The 21,636-nt window shown below is 32.6% G+C and overlaps 1 protein-coding gene across 1 annotated transcript in view; it reads left to right on the top strand.

The window, feature by feature from the left end:
• LOC135953247 (glucose transporter type 1-like) overlaps positions 1-21,337 on the top strand; it is a 36,114-nt gene extending 14,777 nt beyond the window's left edge. Inside the window, 5 exon segments of the mRNA XM_065503036.1 lie at positions 2,588-2,791; positions 2,857-2,996; positions 9,759-9,862; positions 18,264-20,516; positions 20,595-21,337. Of these exon segments, the coding sequence (XP_065359108.1) occupies positions 2,588-2,791; positions 2,857-2,996; positions 9,759-9,862; positions 18,264-20,516; positions 20,595-21,328 (3,435 nt within the window). The 3' untranslated portion in view covers positions 21,329-21,337.
• Positions 21,338-21,636: the final 299 nt, after the last annotated feature.

The following is a 21,636-nucleotide window of genomic DNA, read 5'->3' as shown; positions in this document are numbered from 1 at the left end:
AGAGCCATGATTGAAGCTTCAACTAGACAATATATAAAACCATGACTGAAGCTTAAACTAGTCATTATAAAGAGCCGTGATTGAAGCTTAAACTAGTCATTATAAAGAGTTATAATTGAAGGTCAAACTAGACTTTATCAACAGCCATGATTGAAGGTTAAACTAGACTATATCAAGAGCCATGATTGAAGCTTAAACTAGACTATTAAAGAGTCATGATTGAAGCTTTAACTAGACAATATATAGAACCATGACTGAAGCTTAAACTAGTCATTATAAAGAGCCATGGTTGAAGGTTAAACTAGACTATATCAAGAGCCATGATTGAAGCTTAAACTAGACTATATAAAGAGCCATGATTAAAGCTTCAGCTATACAATATATAGAACCATGACTGAAGCTTAAGCTAGTCATTATAAAGAGCCGTGATTGAAGCTTAAACTAGTCATTATAAAGAGCCATGATTGAAGGTTAAACTAGACTATATCAAGAGCCATGATTGAAGCTTAAACTAGACTATATCAAGAGCCATGATTGAAGCTTAAACTAGACTATATAAAGAGCCATGATTGAAGTTTCAACTATACAATATATAGAACCATAACTGAAGCTTAAGCTAGTCATTATAAAGAGCCGTGATTGAAGCTTAAACTAGTCATTATAAAGAGCCATGGTTGAAGGTTAAACTAGACTATATCAAGAGCCATGATTGAAGCTTAAACTAGACAATATATAGAACCATGACTGAAGCTTAAACTAGTCATTATAAAGATCCATGCTTTAAGCTTAAACTAGACTATATAAAGAGCCCCGATTCAAGCTTATACTAGACTATATAAAGAGCACCGATTCAAGCTTATACTAGACTATATACAAAGCTACGATAGAAGCCCAAATTAGACTATATAAGGAGCCATGATTGAAACTTATGCTAAACTATTAAGCCACTATTGAAACTTAATCTAGTCAATATAACAAACCACAATTGAAGCTTAAACTAGTCGATATAACGAGCCAAATTAGACTATATAAAGAAATACTATCGAAGCTTAAACTAGAGCATATAAAGAGCCATGATTGAAGCTTAAATATTTCAAAACCAACATATTACAAATTATACCACCAATCGAATTTAAAAATCCTAAAGTTTTATTTTAATAAATTATTTCTAAAAACAAAAACAAACTCATTTATTCAATTTTCCCCCTTCCCTTACAAAAAAAAATTCTCGACTTGGCAGGCTTTTGTCCTAAATCGTTTTTAAAACAAATCAAAACTACGAACAACAAACATGTTAAATAAAATTACAATTTTCAGTTTGTAAAATATTTAAATTTTCTGTTTATTTTACTTATAAGTTCCAAAACAACAACAGGCTTTAGTTAGGCTTTTATTTTAAATGAATTATTTAAAAAGAAACCTAAAATTAACTTAAACACTGAGATAATAAATGCACTAAAAATCACAAACTATTTAAGAAAAAAAATATTGAAATTAAAAAAAAAAAATTATTCACCTTTTACACCTTCAACAAATTACAAATAAATGTGTACAAAATAACACCCAAAATCATGTGAACACTTCTTAAAAGTATAAAACAAAATTTTCACTAAAGCCAACACGCCTTTTTTGATAAAATAAAAAATTTACTTTTATTTTTATATATTTTGATTTCACAAAACTTAAATAAATTTTTATATACATATAAATATTTAAAGAAAAACTATATAAATAAATAATTAAGCCTTTAAAAGCCATCAAACAAAATTTAGTTAAGTTGTTCCATTTTAAACTAAAAACTTAAAAAACAGTTTGCTAAACTTTGTACAACAACAAAACGCTAACATTTTAAATGGAATTAAAGAATTTTAAATACAATACTTTTTAATAGTTCAAACAAAAAACGCAACTGCTAAATATGACAGTAAAGTTTAAAACAATTTTATGTGTAAAAAATAAAAACAAATATTCACAACTCATGCATAAAAATAAATAGCTACTTAGTATTTGGAGTTCACAGAAAAGGAAAAAGATTTCAATATTTATTTATATGAAATATGTTTGAATTAAAACGATAACAGTTAAATGTATGTAGAGAAAGCCCACAAGAGTGGGCGTGGGGAAAATACATTTCAAATACAAAAGTTCTCCACAATAGAGTCATTTGGAAACAATTCTTTGTTGAGCAGCATAAATTCTGTTGAATTCAAGATCAAAAAATTCTTTATAAATTCAATAATTTTCATAATTGTTTTCTTTTGTTTTCTCCAACTAATCAAAATGACTGTTATCGTTTTCGAAACTACTCGAACATATTTTATACAATTAAAAAAATCATTAAATGAGTAAGAGTAATTTATATAATTTGTTATATTTTTCTTAAATTTATGTATAATTTATTCCTTTAACTATGATTTGACAAGAAAACGGTTTCAAAAATTTAATTTTGATTTCAATTTAAATTATAAAAAAAAACAAAAATGTAAACGAAAAAAGAAAATAAAATCGCGTTAAAAGAAAAGCCTACAAAACCATCGAGAATTTGGTAACTTCACGTTTTGTATAGGAGTTTTTTGGTTATGTACAGGAAATGATCGACTGGATGTCCTATCTATCGGTGGTCTCAACCCTTGGCTTTGTGGTGTTCTTTGCCGTTGGTCCCGGCTCTATACCCTGGATGATAACGGCCGAGCTGTTCTCCCAAGGCCCCCGACCAAGTGCTATGGCCATAGCGGTATTGGTCAATTGGATGGCCAATTTTGTGGTGGGCATTGGTTTCCCCAGTATGAAGGTAAATTCATTTAAAATATGTTTTGAAAAATTCAAAAATCTTTAATTCTATTACCATTATTGCAGACTGCCTTGGAAAATTATACATTCTTACCGTTTAGCGTTATGTTAGCCATCTTTTGGATATTCACCTATAAAAAGGTTCCTGAGACCAAAAACAAAACCTTTGAAGAGATTTTGGCCCTATTCCGCCACGGCAATGGAAGGTATATTCTTTAATTATTTTATTATTCATTTAGTTTCATGGTTTCTATCTATATTTCTTTTCAATTTTGAAAAAAAATCTTAAGTTTATTGGTTATTACCGTTTCATTTTGTTTTGATTGAATTTAAAAAAACAAAACTTGGAAGTTTAGATTTTTATAGAGTTTTTAATGAATTTTTCAGTTTATTATTTAATGGTATTGTATTAAAAATGTATGTTTAAGTTGATGTCAAAGTTCATTAATATGTTTTAGCACTCTAGAGTTCCAAGCTCTTTCTTCAAAGACTGAACATTTGTTCAAACTATAAATGAAAATTTAAATTTTCACTATCTCAATTTATATCTACACTATATAAAGATATTGAAGCTTAAACTAGACTATATTTAAAGCCACGATTAAAGCTTAAACTAGACTATATTCAAAGCCACGATTAAAGCTCAAACTAGACTAAATAAAGAGCCACGATTGAAGCTTAAACAATACTTCAAATGAGCCACGATTGAAGCTTAAACTAGGCTGTATAAAGAGCCACGATTGAAGCTAAAACTAGACTTTATAAAGAGCCATGACTGAAGCTTAAACTAGGCTGTATAAAGAGCCACGATTGAAGCTTAAACTAGACTTTATAAAGAGCCATGATTGAAGCTTAAACTAGACTATATCCAGAGCCATGATTGAAGCATAAACTAGGCTGTATAAAGAGCCATGATTGAAGCTACAACTAGACAATATATAGAACCATGACTGAAGCATAAACTAGTCATTATAAAGAGCCGTGATTGAAGCTTAAACTAGACTATATCCAGAGCCATGATTAAAGCTTAAACTAAGCTGTATAAAGAGCCATGATTGAAGCTACAACTAGACAATATATAGAACCATGACTGAAGCTTAAACTAGTCATTATAAAGAGCCATGATTGAAGCTTAAACTAGATTATATAAAGAGCCATGATTGAAGCTTAAACTAGACTTTATCAAGAGCCATGATTGAAGCTTAAACTAGACTTTATAAAGAGCCATGATTGAAGCTTAAACTAGGCTATATAAAGAGCCATGATTGAAGCTTAAACTAGATTATATGAAGAGCCATGATTGAAGCTACAACTGGACAACATATAGAACCATGACTGAAGCATAAACTAGTAATTATAAAGAGCCGTGATTGAAGCTTAAACTAGACTATATCCAGAGCCATGATTGAGGCTTAAACTAGGCTGTATAAAGAGCCATGACTGAAGCTACAACTAGACAATATATAGAACCATGACTGAAGCTTAAACTAGTCGTTATAAAGAGCCGTGATTGAAGCTTAAACTAGACTATATCCAGAGCCATGATTGAAGCTTAAACTAGGCTATATAAAGAGCCATGATTGAAGCTACAACTAGACAATATATAGAGCCAACATTGAAGCTTAAACTAGACTATATAAAGAACCATGATTAAAGCTTAAACTAGACTTTATAAAGAGCCACGATTGAAGCTTAAACTAGACTATATGAAGAGTCATGATTGAAGCTTAAAGTAGAATTCATAAAGTAATTAACTAAGCTATGATAGAAGCTTAAACTAGGCTACGATTTAAGCCTAAACTTGACTACATTAAGACCGACGATTGAAGCCCCACGATTGAAGTTTAAATTACACTATGATTGAAGCTTAAGTCTATATGAGACCTATAATTGAAAGCTTAAACAAGATCTACCATTAATGATTTAACTAGTTTTTCTTTCCTACTTTCCTAAGTATTTAGTTGGACATTTTCCCAACTACATGAAGAATGTTTCCATAATTATGGTAGATTTTCAAGGACAAAGGACATCAACATAAATTGCCCTTGTTTTTAATGCCACAATACCATTTTTATTTAAGTTGTAGTTTAATTCCAAAATTTATTTTTCTAAATTTTTGTTTTAATTTAAACAAAGCACTTATTTTCTTTTATTATTTCATATTTTAAATATTCTCAGCTATTATACTTTCAATACTTACTAATCCTAATTTAACAATTTAAATAACCCATGCCAATTTTTTTATATAAAAAAAAACTGTCTATAACTGTAAAAAAAATGAAACCATTACCCAACAAACCTTTTTTTGATCATAAACTTAAAACACAAGAAGGACATTCCGAGATAGTAGACTGTACGGGTAAGTTGCATGATGAACAAAATTCAAAAAAAAAACAAAATATGAAAAAAGAAACTACCAAAACCCTGCAATTTTACATAAAACCCTCCTCCCTTTATAAATATTTATATATACAAAGCAAATTTTAAAGTTGGTTCTTTTAAACACTTTTCTTTAACAAAGAATTTATGAAAAAAAAAACAAAAAATAAAAATAATGTTAGTTTTAAATATTGTTTTATAAGTAGTTGTTAAACCCAAAAAATAAATAATAATAATGTTAAATACAATGTGTTCTTTTTAATATGTTTATCTATATATTTTTCTTAAAACCAATCAATTCTTTCTTAAATGTTATAAACAAAACAACTATATATAATAATAATCATAAAAAAAACTGCCATAATTTTGTTAAAATATTTGTTAATTTTCTTATCAAATTAAATTACAACAAAACAAATTATTAAAAATTATAGTTTCTTGTTATGAATGCTTTGAATGCTACATAAACATTTAACAATTTTAAAATACAATCTTTTATTCTACTCGTTTGTATCATAAAACTAATTAATTCAATTTACTTTAATTGTATCAAATCCAAGTTGTTGAAAAACATTCAAAATTTTCCAAAATCTATAAAAAAAAATTAATTAAATTTTAATCATGTTTTCATGTCAAGCGTTTGTTCTTCATGCCTTAACCATTATTAGCTCTATCTCTTCATCATCCTTCGCCTACGTCATCTACGTCATTTATTAAACAACAACAATAACAATTACAACAACATATAAGGACACTTTAAAACACTATTGAACTAGTTCATTCTTTTTTTTATTTAATTTTTCCGTTTAATTTTTATTCTTCTCTACCTGTAGTGGTCAGTTGTAGTTTTCTCAATTTGGCGCTTTTTGTAATTAAGATTTAACGATTTTCTACTTCACCCATATGCAAGGTTGCAAGTTCCCTCCCTTCCAGTTCAAATATTTTCATTTTCATATAAAAATTGTAAACATAAGAGGCTAATTCAAATTGCTGGAAATCTGTGCAATACATAAGAATACTATGGGGTTTGCCCGACAAGCTCTTTAACTTGGTAAACTTAAAATAATTAAAAGCTATTGTCAATCTAATAGTATTCCATGATGCTATTCCAAATCTAAATTAATATTTTAGCCCATTATTCCAAAATTTATTGCACGTCTATGTAGATGAAGATCAGCTCAGATTCTAGTTCAGTTCTAGTTCAGTTCTAGTTCAGTTCTAGTTCAGTTCTAGTTCAGTTCTAGTTCAGTTCTAGTTCAGTTCTAGTTCAGTTCTAGTTCAGTTCTAGTTCAGTTCTAGTTCAGTTCTAGTTCAGTTCTAGTTCAGTTCTAGTTCAGTTCTAGTTCAGTTCTAGTTCAGTTCTAGTTCAGTTCTAGTTCAGTTCTAGTTCAGTTCTAGTTCAGTTCTAGTTCAGTTCTAGTTCAGTTCTAGTTCAGTTCTAGTTCAGTTCTAGTTCAGTTCTAGTTCAGTTCTAGTTCAGTTCTAGTTCAGTTCTAGTTCAGTTCTAGTTCAGTTCTAGTTCAGTTCTAGTTCAGTTCTAGTTCAGTTCTAGTTCAGTTCTAGTTCAGTTCTAGTTCAGTTCTAGTTCAGTTCTAGTTCAGTTCTAGTTCAGTTCTAGTTCAGTTCTAGTTCAGTTCTAGTTCAGTTCTAGTTCAGTTCTAGTTCAGTTCTAGTTCAGTTCTAGTTCAGTTCTAGTTCAGTTCTAGTTCAGTTCTAGTTCAGTTCTAGTTCAGTTCTAGTTCAGTTCTAGTTCAGTTCTAGTTCAGTTCTAGTTCAGTTCTAGTTCAGTTCTAGTTCAGTTCTAGTTCAGTTCTAGTTCAGTTCTAGTTCAGTTCTAGTTCAGTTCTAGTTCAGTTCTAGTTCAGTTCTAGTTCAGTTCTAGTTCAGTTCTAGTTCAGTTCTAGTTCAGTTCTAGTTCAGTTCTAGTTCAGTTCTAGTTCAGTTCTAGTTCAGTTCTAGTTCAGTTCTAGTTCAGTTCTAGTTCAGTTCTAGTTCAGTTCTAGTTCAGTTCTAGTTCAGTTCTAGTTCAGTTCTAGTTCAGTTCTAGTTCAGTTCTAGTTCAGTTCTAGTTCAGTTCTAGTTCAGTTCTAGTTCAGTTCTAGTTCAGTTCTAGTTCAGTTCTAGTTCAGTTCTAGTTCAGTTCTAGTTCAGTTCTAGTTCAGTTCTAGTTCAGTTCTAGTTCAGTTCTAGTTCAGTTCTAGTTCAGTTCTGTTCTAGTTCAGTTCTAGTTCAGTTCTAGTTCAGTTCTAGTTCAGTTCTAGTTCAGTTCTAGTTCAGTTCTAGTTCAGTTCTAGTTCAGTTCTAGTTCAGTTCTAGTTCAGTTCTAGTTCAGTTCTAGTTCAGTTCTAGTTCAGTTCTAGTTCAGTTCTAGTTCAGTTCTAGTTCAGTTCTAGTTCAGTTCTAGTTCAGTTCTAGTTCAGTTCTAGTTCAGTTCTAGTTCAGTTCTGTTCTAGTTCAGTTCTAGTTCAGTTCTAGTTCAGTTCTAGTTCAGTTCTAGTTCAGTTCTAGTTCAGTTCTAGTTCAGTTCTAGTTCAGTTCTAGTTCAGTTCTAGTTCAGTTCTAGTTCAGTTCTAGTTCAGTTCTAGTTCAGTTCTAGTTCAGTTCTAGTTCAGTTCTAGTTCAGTTCTAGTTCAGTTCTAGTTCAGTTCTAGTTCAGTTCTAGTTCAGTTCTAGTTCAGTTCTAGTTCAGTTCTAGTTCAGTTCTAGTTCAGTTCTAGTTCAGTTCTAGTTCAGTTCTAGTTCAGTTCTAGTTCAGTTCTAGTTCAGTTCTAGTTCAGTTCTAGTTCAGTTCTAGTTCAGTTCTAGTTCAGTTCTAGTTCAGTTCTAGTTCAGTTCTAGTTCAGTTCTAGTTCAGTTCTAGTTCAGTTCTAGTTCAGTTCTAGTTCAGTTCTAGTTCAGTTCTAGTTCAGTTCTAGTTCAGTTCTAGTTCAGTTCTAGTTCAGTTCTAGTTCAGTTCTAGTTCAGTTCTAGTTCAGTTCTAGTTCAGTTCTAGTTCAGTTCTAGTTCAGTTCTAGTTCAGTTCTAGTTCAGTTCTAGTTCAGTTCTAGTTCAGTTCTAGTTCAGTTCTAGTTCAGTTCTAGTTCAGTTCTAGTTCAGTTCTAGTTCAGTTCTAGTTCAGTTCTAGTTCAGTTCTATTTCAGTTCTAGTTCAGTTCTAGTTCAGTTCTAGTTCAGTTCTAGTTCAGTTCTAGTTCAGTTCTAGTTCAGTTCTAGTTCAATTCTAGTTCAGTTCTAGTTCAGTTCTAGTTCAGTTCTAGTTCAGTTCTAGTTCAGTTCTAGTTCAGTTCTAGTTCAGTTCTAGTTCAGTTCTAGTTCAGTTCTAGTTCAGTTCTAGTTCAGTTCTAGTTCAGTTCTAGTTCAGTTCTAGTTCAGTTCTAGTTCAGTTCTAGTTCAGTTCTAGTTCAATACTAGTTCATTTCGAAACTTTTTCCAATTTAAACAAACTGTCCAAGTGAATTTCATTATTAATATTAATTGCGCTGCGTTGCTTTCCTAAATTGACCTTGGTTCCATTTATAGTTTACTTTTTGCTACTTTATTTTAACTGTTATTTTTATTAATTTTTAATTAATTTTCATTTATTCTTATAATTTAGCCGTGACTCTATTAACGACACTAGTAAAACAGCATCCACTGAAGATATTGAAATAACACCACGTAATTCCATAACTGAACAGTCCAAATCGCACCGTTCTTAATTTATAATTTGTATTTATTTTTGAGTTATTATTAATTAATTTTAAGTTTAATATTGTCAAGATTTTTCACTTTTATAATTTTTGTAAAATTTTTTGTTTGTTTAAATACATAATTTTTAACTCTAAAAAGAACTTCCAAGTAGTAAAAAAAATATATTTTTAGTTTTTATTGTCAAGATTTTTTTGTTTTTTTTTATATTAAAAAGTAAGTAATTAATATTAAAAATAAAAATATTTCAAACGTTTCATTAAGGGGTGAAAACTAAGTATGTTTGCAGTTTGCCAAAAATATTTAAAGAAAAAGGGATTTGTAGGAGTATCAGTAGAAATATTTTATTAGTAGACAATATTTTCTTGAATAATATAATTTTTTCTGAGAACTGATAGCTTCCAATCAAAATATGTATATGTCTTTTCTATATTAATACTATTTCCAATGATATATTTGGTATACAATGATATATTTGGTGAAAAGATTCTACTTCTAAACAACTGAAATATCTATTTTCAATTTCTGGTAGAAATCGCTTCCCGTTCAGTTCTAATAAATTTAAAGTCAGTGCTGATCCAGTTCGAGGTCTAGATCAAATCAATCCAAAACTATTGTTACAATATATATCTAGGACGTAGTGAAATCTATAAATTAATCTATGAGTTTATGGAAATATATAATTGAAAACTTTCATTTCAAAATTTTTCTATAAATATTTTTGGTAAATTTACAAATGTATTTGAAAAATATACACATAGTTTTTTTATAAATTTATGAAATGTTTTTAAAATGAAAATTTTTTAACAAAAAATTTATAAAAAAAAATTATTATAAGAACAAACAAAACAAAAAAAATATCCATACAATTTAAAACATAATCGTAGAGTGTGCGAATTTCAGGAGTATGCTAAACTGCACAAATAGTTCGGAGCCACAAAGTATGAATTCGGGCATCGAACATGCCGCCCTTATGGTATCTGAGGAGAAGACCCAACATGATTCACGTAAGACAATATTTCTATTCATAATCATTTAACAATTAAATCAAAAATATCTTTAATTCTACATACTTATATATATTTTTTGTTTTTGTGTAGTTAATTAAAATTTATGTTTATTTTTATTTTTGTTTAACCAAATATGGAAATTATTAAAATTTAAAAAAAAAATTAACAAATTACTAACAACAACCTTTTTATAAATTAAATACAAAATTGTTAATTGTCTTAAACACAAAACACTTTTATTTTAGTTACCACTTTATTCTTATTTATATTCTTGTTTTTGTTTTGAACTGACATTCAATATAAACGTTTTAACAACTTATTAAACATTTTATATTTGAATTAACAAAACCAATAACAAACAAAAATGTCAACAAAATGTCAAACACACAAAACACTACTAAACATGTCAATTGTCAATGTCATTCATTAATCATTTAACAAACTAATTAAATCTATCATTCATTCATTCATTATTAAGCATTTTGTTACTTAAATAGTTTCAATATTTGTATGTTTTTTATTTATTAGTTTAAATTTAAGGAAATGTAATAAAAGGTTGATTAGTTCTGTTCTAGTTCTGTTCTAGTTCTGTTCTAGTTCTGTTCTAGTTCTGTTCTAGTTCTGTTCTAGTTCTGTTCTAGTTCTGTTCTAGTTCTGTTCTAGTTCTGTTCTAGTTCTGTTCTAGTTCTGTTCTAGTTCTGTTCTAGTTCTGTTCTAGTTCTGTTCTAGTTCTGTTCTAGTTCTGTTCTAGTTCTGTTCTAGTTCTGTTCTAGTTCTGTTCTAGTTCTGTTCTAGTTCTGTTCTAGTTCTGTTCTAGTTCTGTTCTAGTTCTGTTCTAGTTCTGTTCTAGTTCTGTTCTAGTTCTGTTCTAGTTCTGTTCTAGTTCTGTTCTAGTTCTGTTCTAGTTCTGTTCTAGTTCTGTTCTAGTTCTGTTCTAGTTCTGTTCTAGTTCTGTTCTAGTTCTGTTCTAGTTCTGTTCTAGTTCTGTTCTAGTTCTGTTCTAGTTCTGTTCTAGTTCTGTTCTAGTTCTGTTCTAGTTCTGTTCTAGTTCTGTTCTAGTTCTGTTCTAGTTCTGTTCTAGTTCTGTTCTAGTTCTGTTCTAGTTCTGTTCTAGTTCTGTTCTAGTTCTGTTCTAGTTCTGTTCTAGTTCTGTTCTAGTTCTGTTCTAGTTCTGTTCTAGTTCTGTTCTAGTTCTGTTCTAGTTCTGTTCTAGTTCTGTTCTAGTTCTGTTCTAGTTCTGTTCTAGTTCTATTCTAGTTCTGTTCTAGTTCTGTTCTAGTTCTGTTCTAGTTCTGTTCTAGTTCTGTTCTAGTTCTGTTCTAGTTCTGTTCTAGTTCTGTTCTAGTTCTGTTCTAGTTCTGTTCTAGTTCTGTTCTAGTTCTGTTCTAGTTCTGTTCTAGTTCTGTTCTAGTTCTGTTCTAGTTCTGTTCTAGTTCTGTTCTAGTTCTGTACTAGTTCTGTTCTAGTTCTGTTCTAGTTCTGTTCTAGTTCTGTTCTAGTTCTGTTCTAGTTCTGTTCTAGTTCTGTTCTGTTCTAGTTCTGTTCTAGTTCTGTTCTAGTTCTGTTCTAGTTCTGTTCTAGTTCTGTTCTAGTTCTGTTCTAGTTCTGTTCTAGTTCTGTTCTAGTTCTGTTCTAGTTCTGTTCTAGTTCTGTTCTGTTCTAGTTCTGTTCTAGTTCTGTTCTAGTTCTGTTCTAGTTCTGTTCTAGTTCTGTTCTAGTTCTGTTCTAGTTCTGTTCTAGTTCTGTTCTAGTTCTGTTCTAGTTCTGTTCTAGTTCTGTTCTAGTTCTGTTCTAGTTCTGTTCTAGTTCTGTTCTAGTTCTGTTCTAGTTCTGTTCTAGTTCTGTTCTAGTTCTGTTCTAGTTCTGTTCTAGTTCTGTTCTAGTTCTGTTCTAGTTCTGTTCTAGTTCTGTTCTAGTTCTGTTCTAGTTCTGTTCTAGTTCTGTTCTAGTTCTGTTCTAGTTCTGTTCTAGTTCTGTTCTATTTCTGTTCTAGTTCTGTTCTAGTTCTGTTCTAGTTCTGTTCTAGTTCTGTTCTAGTTCTGTTCTAGTTCTGTTCTAGTTCTGTTCTAGTTCTGTTCTAGTTCTGTTCTAGTTCTGTTCTAGTTCTGTTCTAGTTCTGTTCTAGTTCTGTTCTAGTTCTGTTCTAGTTCTGTTCTAGTTCTGTTCTAGTTCTGTTCTAGTTCTGTTCTAGTTCTGTTCTAGTTCTGTTCTAGTTCTGTTCTAGTTCTGTTCTAGTTCTGTTCTAGTTCTGTTCTAGTTCTGTTCTAGTTCTGTTCTAGTTCTGTTCTAGTTCTGTTCTAGTTCTGTTCTAGTTCTGTTCTAGTTCTGTTCTAGTTCTGTTCTAGTTCTGTTCTAGTTCTGTTCTAGTTCTGTTCTAGTTCTGTTCTAGTTCTGTTCTAGTTCTGTTCTAGTTCTGTTCTAGTTCTGTTCTAGTTCTGTTCTAGTTCTAGTTCTGTTCTAGTTCTGTTCTAGTTCTGTTCTAGTTCTGTTCTAGTTCTGTTCTAGTTCTGTTCTAGTTCTGTTCTAGTTCTGTTCTAGTTCTGTTCTAGTTCTGTTCTAGTTCTGTTCTAGTTCTGTTCTAGTTCTGTTCTAGTTCTGTTCTAGTTCTGTTCTAGTTCTGTTCTAGTTCTGTACTAGTTCTGTTCTAGTTCTGTTCTAGTTCTGTTCTAGTTCTGTTCTAGTTCTGTTCTAGTTCAGCTCTAGTTCTGTTCTAGTTCTGTTCTAGTTCTGTTCTAGTTCTGTTCTAGTTCTGTTCTAGTTCTGTTCTAGTTCTGTTCCAGTTCTGTTCTAGTTCGGTTCTAGTTTAACTAACATCCTTTTATTCATTAATTTTTTATTATTTGTAATTTAGTTCTTTAGCTGTTTAGTTGCTTCAAAACAATTAGTTCATATAAACAAATTATTGTAAATTAAATATGTTTGTGCTCGTTATTGTGTATGTTATTAGTTGTGACTGTTTAGTTTTCAAAAACTTTTTAACATCTAGAAATTTTGTTTGTATAACCAGTTAATTTAATTAAACTTAAAGATTGTGATGTGTAGTTAAACTATTTGTAAATATTCCTCGGAATATTGTGGTATTTTTATCAACGCATCATAACTTTTAACTTTAATTAGCATAAATGGTTAAATTATAAAATAATGTTGATTTTTTTACAGATTTTTTATTAATTAAATTTTTATAAAATTTCTTTTAATTTCATACTCTATAAATAATTGAATATGTTTCTTTGGCATTTATAATTTGCGGTAAATAATTTAAAACATTTGAAATAAATCCCCCTCTAAAAAAAAAATAAAAACAAACATCTCTAATATACATCGCTATAATTGGATTTTATCTCAACTCATTAAACCAAAAAATTTCAATACTACACTGAAACAAATAATCGTCTTGAATTGGCCAAACAAATACATATTTTTGTTTGTTTCTAAAAAAAAACATTTATGAGATTATAATTTGATCATGAATTAAAAAAACCAAAACAAACATAAAACAATTAAAGTATTTGGTACAACTTCATTTTCATTAACGGTTGAAGGCATGGGTCCATATCCGTTAAGCGATAGCACTAACCTGTTGGGTCCAACTACAAGTTTAGCCGGCAGCTCAACTTGTTACACCAATTACGGTACGAATGCGTACAGTACGCCCAATCCAATACGCAAGTGTTACTACGATTATAATTATGATCGTGATAATTTCCGGCGTCATTCGGCTCATGGAAGAATGTGTAGGTGTCATCAGGTAGCTCTATATCGTCTGTTAAATGTTCACTTTGTCAAATACACCAAACAAAACAAACTTAACAAAATCACTCAAATTGTTATATTAATTTTTAAATATATATATTTTTTGTTTTTTTTTAATAATTGTACAGTTTTAATGGAGTAAAAGAAGCAAAGTTGAAAAAAAAAACAGAATCTTTTAAATGACCAAAAAAAGAGAAAAATAAAAAACAAAATACAATTGTTGTAATTTTTAATTCACTTTGATTTTAAATTAATTATTTTTTTTATAAAGCACTTCATTTATGTTTTCTGATGATGGCTTAAATTACAGAAATACATTTCGTCAGCAGTCCATTCATATATGTCACGCTTATTTTGTTATATTCGTTCATTTCCGCTTATTGAATTTTTCGATATAAAGTTAGCACTTAAAGGAAATTATACCTGCATCAATTCCATGCATTTTTTAATTTGTTTCTTTTACTATGAAATGGCCCATATTGTTTTGTGATATTCATAATCATCCGAATCATGAATAAAAAATCCACGGGAGTTTTTTCCCATTTTTATACTCTTTACAATATATAAGTTTGTCATTCTGTTTCTACATATTTCATTTGCGAACCCACAAAGTCGATATAGCCATGTCCGTCTATCCGTCTGTACCTCTGTATATTAAAATCAACTTTCCGTAGCCCCCAAATAACTTACAAACATGATTGATACATCAATATATTGGGAACTCTCCCGTCTTTGTTGCTATTTAAAATCGAGAAAATCGGGCCACAAATGGCTGAGATATAAGGTGATTTTTGCCCTATTTTTGATCTATATCTGGATTACTAATTCATTAATATCGACAATATGGATATCTAATGATAGATACATATTTCAAAGTCCATTGCAACGATGTATAAAAGGCTATAGTAATTTTGACCTACAACGGGTCAAAATCGAGAAAAAAATTTTTAACTCGCATTTTTTTTAACAAAAAAATGTTTTTGTCATAGATTTTTTCACTAATAAATTATAAAAATAATTTAAAAAAACAATTTTGAAAAAAATTTTAAAAAATAATTTTGAAAAAAATCTTTTTTTTTAAATTTAAAAAAAAATTTAGGGAAGTTTTTTTTTAAATTTTGTTTACCTAAAAGTATTTAAAATTTGTATTTTAAAGTATAATTTGTTGAAGGGTATATAAGATTCGGCACAGCCGAATATAGTTCTCTTACTTGTCAACACTGAATTTGAATAGGAAAAATCTACTGCGGATTTATTATTCATGTTTGGGCTGAATGTGTTTTTTTTTCTTTTAAAGAAATTATGATTCAAATATAATTTTAACAAAATTGAAACACGGCTCTTTATCATTAAATATCTAAGAGTGATGTTGATATTCAATTCACTTCCCGATACTTAGGAATATTCACAAATAATATGAAAAATTATCTCCTCTACACCAAGAGCCTGACAGCTGAAGTCTACTTCCATATTCACCGATAATCTACCGATAATGATTCACAGTACGAATTTCATTCTGTTCGGTGCACGATTTCCTTAAAACTACAAAAGTATCCGAATCATGTTCAGATCAGAACTGCCTTGATCTACAGTTTACCCTTTTAATTGTCCCGATCTTTATGGCAAGAGGTATCGTGAAGGAAATCCCTTTCCAACTAGATCGAGTTGTGATCTCTGAAGCATGTTGATATGTGAACTCTTGCCACTCACACGCAGAGAAAAAATATAATTGGACATGTTTACTGTAACCATTTCAATATTGTTACAAGTTTTTTTAACTATATTATAGTCACAGTAACTATTTACATGATTGTGGTAACCATAATATGGTTAATTTACGATTCACATTAATGTAGCAACCATATATATGGTTACAGTAAACAAATATATGTTTAGTCTCTTATGATAAGCCTTAAGCCGAGAGCAACATAATATGATAAGTCCTTCATCATATAAATAGTTGTCACAAACATATATTTGTTTACTGTAACCATATATATGGTTGAGACAATCATGTGAATCGTAAATTAACCATATTATGGTTACCACAATCATGTTAATGGTTACTGTGACTATAATATAGTTAAAAAAACTTGTAACAATATTGAAATGGTTACAGTAACCATGCCCAACTATATTTTTTCTCTGCGTGCAATTAACTTTCCGATACTTTATTTTTCCCAAGAACTCCCTCTCTACCCCAAGTTTTCGACCTCAGAGACAATAGTAATTGAAAGAAAGTCTGAGTTTTTTTGAATTTCTATCATTAAAATTGTCTCGAAATTTTTATCCGATTGCGATTGATATGGCACTGAACGTCTCACGTTGTGTTTCAGGACATTTTCTGGCGACATTATTCGTATCTGCATCATCTTGTTCTGTTCTTATTAGGTCTACAGGTTCCACTATTAATTGTTCAACCAGATCCCTTTGTAAGTAAGAACATTGATCTTATAAACCCACTTTAGCTATTCACTTTATTTCCCAATACTTCCCATGGACCGTACAGTCAAATTTCTCCAAGAAACCATACCTTGTCTTCTCCAAGTTTTCGACTGTATCTAATGATTCGTTAACACTGCATTCCACCTTGAAACGTCTCTCCTATTACGAATCATAAGTCCACGAAGTGTTTCTTACACGTATCAGCCCCATATATGTTCTGCCATTCTTATAGATTCCCACTTTTATTTGTCCCGATATGGGTTATCAACATCTTGCTAGCCATTACCATGTTAATCTCTTTGCACTGGGATCTATTTGCCGAGGTATGACAGATAAATGAACCATTCTTAACAGTTGCTCCTTACTCTGCAGAGTGGGGCAGGATCGAAATTTTTTGGAAATAAATCTGGCATTTCTAAACAGCTAGTCCGACCGGAACAAAATTTGACTTGGACATATCCAAGGAGAATTCGAGTTTTAGTTATTAAAATGGGATCTACAGATGTTCAAGGGGCGGCCCTATGGGGGCTCAAAGTAGGGTACCTTCTACAAGTAAAATTTTTAAACACGTGCCATTTTTTTGTTTCCCATCCGATTTCAAAGATTTTTTATATTTTTGGAAAGCTCTTGAAAAAACCGGCTTGTGTTTTTTAGGTATAGGCATTTCAAAATTGAAATTTTAATATTTTGCTTGCCATAACTTGGTCCGCTTTTTTAAAAATATCGGCCGTACTTTTCTACCGAATGGAGTCGAATTTCTTTTTTTAGTTAGGCAGCTAAATTACAAATAATATACTAAAGATTTCATAGCAATATCAATTATGAATCCAAAAATAAACGATTTTCAATTCAAAAATAGTAAATTTTTGCTGTTTTTGGGGTGAAAAGGTGACTTAACTCTTCTATAAAAACTAAAAAAAACTTTCTTTAAGAACATATAATAATTTTATATTTTTCTGTAAGATATCTTTACGGAGAACATTTTGCTATAACAAATATGTTCTATTTTTCGAAAATGTCGGCTTTACTCCCTTTGGAAATTGACCTATTTTTTATCAAAACTTCAAAACTGGGCCACATGTTCTAAAATCCCAAAGCTGGGATCAGAAAACGGAAAGCAGCTTTGGGAACCTTGATATGTTCTCTATTCATTCCCAAAGCATTTTCCCAGCCTAGAAGGAAATGTGGATGCTATGGACGAAATTGTAAAAATTACCATTTTTGGGATATTCACTCCAATTTTTAGGAATTGCGGGATTCCCTTTGACCTTTTGACAAGTTTTTTATACTTTGTTATTTAGAATGACAAGTTTAAAAAACCTTGAAAATTTCATTTAGTTTTGTTAATAAATAACGATTCTATTACATATTACATATTTATTGAGTTTCTAAAACTAAAATTTTTATCAAAATTTTAATAGGATTGCAAATATTAGGAAGAAGTCATCAAAGCCTTCACTATAGTTTATCATGGTTATATATCTCACAGACAAATCCCTTCGTTAATGTCGAAGATCATATGGAGTATTGCATATCCCCAAGATTGGCTCAGGAAAGATGTTAGCAAGCCCTAATATTTTAAATGTCATTCCGAAGATTATATAAGGTGCAGCATAGTAAGAAGTTTGGTTCAAGATTTTATTAAAATCGAAACTTAGCTCTAGTTTGATTAAACAATAACACCAGAAAGTAGGCCATAGCCTATAGCGTTACTCCAGAGTTTCAGCTCTTAAAATTTCACAACCCCATTTTACTGCTCTTAAAATATTTAATTTTATAATACCAAACACCACAGCACCGCAAAAAAACTATAAAAAATCCAATATTTAAACACAAATTGTCACCATTACTAACTCATTCAACACCGCTAAAGAAATAAAAAAAAATGCCAATAAATATTACTCTTAATATAAGCTAAATTTAATTTAATTTAACATTTTAATTTTTATTTTGAAACTTAAAACTTTAAACAGCATGTTTTAGTCAAAGCATGAAAGCAAAATTGGCAAGTATGTAGTACATTAGTTAAATAATAAACTTTAAAGCATGACCACTTAAAAGAAAAAAGCTTTGAAATTCCCCCTCATTAAACGAACAGCACGCTTTTGTAAACCTAAAGAGGTCCTTAAATGATTAATCCTCTGAAACTTTCAAAAAAAAATAAAAATAAATTCATGGCATTTAAATTTAATTTGAACAGCTGCATCCGAGCGTTGTTTAGGAGACGGCCGAAATACACACCAGGGCCGGAACGCTGCCTCTGTGCCCCATCACCTTCGTCAGCAAGCACATGCCTACCAGAACAGCGGGCCTTGACTGAGGAACGACTCACTTCCTGAAACTGCCAGTGTACATTCAACGAGCGCTGAACAGTCACAACAACAACTACAGCAGCAGCAGCAACAACAACCACAAACTCCAAAACTACAAAAACAACATTCACATGAACATCAGCAACAGCAACAACAGACGCAGCAACAGGAGCATCAACATCATCATCACGTACAGTGTAGCTATGACAAGGATATTGTATGTGATGATAATCAAATGCACCAGCACCAGCAGCCGCAACATCTGACACAGCCACAGCAAAAACACAACGAGCACTGGCAAACGAACACCAACACAACAGCTACCACTTGCACCGCTGAATATTCACTGCCGTTTAACCAACAAGAACAACAGCAACAACCACTACCACCACCACCACCTCCACAACATCATCGCCATCAGCATATGCAACGCAAACACAGCCACAGCCATAGTCCACATCCCAGTCGTCATACATCGCCACACAGTCGTCATACTTCACCTCACAGCAGACATACATCTCCACACAGTCGCCATACTTCACCCCATAGCCGTCATACATCTCCACACAGTCGCCATACTTCACCCCACAGTCGTCATACCTCTCCGCACAGCCGTCATACTTCACCCCATGCGCATGGTCACATCCATGGTCACGGCCATTCGCACTCTTCACCTCATCAGTCGCACCATCATGTGCATGATCCACATCAAAATGGCACCGATAATATAGTAGAGCCTTTTATACGCAATAGTGCACCAAGAGCCTCAGTTCGCAGTACTTCGTCTCATATTCATGCCCATCATGCTCATTCACACCATCATCGTCGGCGAAAACGTAGCGACAACAATCATGTGCATGCCAATGGAGTACGCGCAGCTGACGAGTTGGAAGGGACAGTGGACAGACATCCAAATGGTCATCTGCATCAGGGTCAATCCTCAGGTCACACTTGCACTCGACGACATCGTTCCGTTACCGATGTTTCCCAAACATCGCTTAACACCTGCAATGATCCCCTGTGTACCGAACGAGAAATTCAAGAGATATTTGTGCAAAAATCTACTGCCTGCTGTTCTAGTTCGCGCACTGAACTGGCCCAATATTTTGCCGAAGATCTGTATGGCACTTCATCAAGGCGGCCCTCATCGTGTTGCACTTCATCGGATTATTGCTATCAGACTGATTCGACTAGTCTCTATGGGTCACGTTCCTCTTTGAGCCGCAACAACTCCGTTAAATCGGCCTCGGTAACCATGCGCAAGAAGAAACTACAGCAAAGACAACCAAGTTACAGCTCAATCTCGTTAAGGGCTTTGAACGCCTCGCGGCCCAACAGTCAAATGGGCTCGCTGACGTCCGTCTTCGATCGGGCCAAGCAATATGCAGCCAATGGTGGTGACAGCAAGTCGCATGATTCTCCTTCCAAGGTAACTATAGAAAGACACACATCCAAAGATGCTTTAAGTAATGATCTACCTGAATATGCTTGTTCCCCTTCTCCGATAAGATGGAGTTTTCTGGCTGATGGTAAGACCAGCACCAATAATGACAGTGCAGACGAACTCAGACCACAGCACACAACGGAAATGAAAACTATGGACGACAGACCACATCACAAGTCGGAAGTGAGGCTAAATAAGAGAGAACGAGAACGACATAGAACAGTAGAGCCCGAGAAGCCACCAGTAAAACCCCACAGGTCACAAAGCAGACAACAATGGAAATCTAGATCCTCTTCCGATGACCGACCCTCCACATCACGCAAATGCTGTGAAAGTCCCTGTAAATATGAAGAGTCTACCATGGTGCAATTCCACCAGGATGCCGAAACATTTAACAATTGCTGCAGCAATTACATACAGTGCAACACCTATTTGGATCAAGATCTGCAAATCACTAGCGAAGACATACATCAATATTTGTCCAAAGGTCAACAGGATACGGGCAATATTTTGAATAACACCAAAACCTACCCCTTCCAGCCGAGCAATGCCCTGGAGTTCCAATATAAAAACAATTTTGCCAATAACAACACCACTGCCACTAACACATTGTCCTCGGTGGAGGGTACGGAAAGTATGCGCAGCTATGACAGCCGTTTTAGACGTAACTCCAGCAAAGAGACCAACCTAAATCAAAATCCTTCCACTTCAGAAGGCTGTGCCGGTGTCGGAGTCGGTGTCGGTCCAGGTGCCGGAGCCTGTGGCATGTCATCGTGTAGTTCTACGCCCATGTCGCCGGCAAACATTAATTTGTCTTCAAGCACCAACAATATAAACATAGTGTTCAGTTCCTGTCTGGAGCGCAATGCCAATGAGGTGAAATTCATTAATACCACTTCACGCAATGCATCGTCGGCGGCCGCGGTGGTGTCTACTGAAGCTCATCATGCAGGTTATTTGCCCTATACTTATCCTTCCTATGATTACACTAATATGGCAGCTAATTCCCAGTTTAATAAGCAGCTGGGTATAAATGAAATACCCCTACATATGATGAATACAGTTGACGACATGATGACCACCACCACTACCTCTTCGAGCCAGCATTCATCCTCACTACAATCACTGGAACGGGTGGAACGTCAACAGCAAGGCATGTCATTCGAATCATTCGATGCTTCCTCGGCACACAATTTACTGTCTTCGCAGAGGGGAAGTGGCCAATATACGCCCACGCCCCTCTCACCCCTATCGCCAGCCTCACCGGCCAATTCATCCAACTACTCAGCTTCCATAAATCCCTCGTCCTCGAGGTATATGCATATGCAGCAGCAGCATCATGAGCACCAACCACTCTATGATTATCCGCCGGTCATGCAACGAGCTCATACTCACTATCACTCACATCATGGTCATCATCATTTGAGAGAGAGCTTTAAAATAACCAATGCTTTTAAGAAAGTACGCAAACGAGCACGCAAATACACAGATTTTTTACGCAAAAAATAAATAAAAAACAAAAAAAGAAAAGCTTTTTAATAAAGCTTGAATTCTCTATAAGTTAGCAGGAGCATTTTAAGAGAGTGTTTAGAATAAAGCTTTGAGCTTTTAACTTTAATTACGATTGTTTCCATTTCATTTTTTTATTTCCATCAGATTCGGCCCACTTTTCACCCTATTTCGGGCCTAAATATGTGGTCATACATGTCAATAAGAAAACCAAAAGTCTGGATAGAGGAGATCATTCTTAAAGTGAGAAACTTACAACAACAGCAGCCTTTTACAAAACACAAAAACAACTCTGGCTTTATATGGCG

This window comes from Calliphora vicina, chromosome 3 (assembly GCF_958450345.1).
Source record: "Calliphora vicina chromosome 3, idCalVici1.1, whole genome shotgun sequence".
Lineage (NCBI taxonomy): Eukaryota > Metazoa > Arthropoda > Insecta > Diptera > Calliphoridae > Calliphora > Calliphora vicina.
This window is presented reverse-complemented; position numbering and strand designations above follow the sequence as displayed.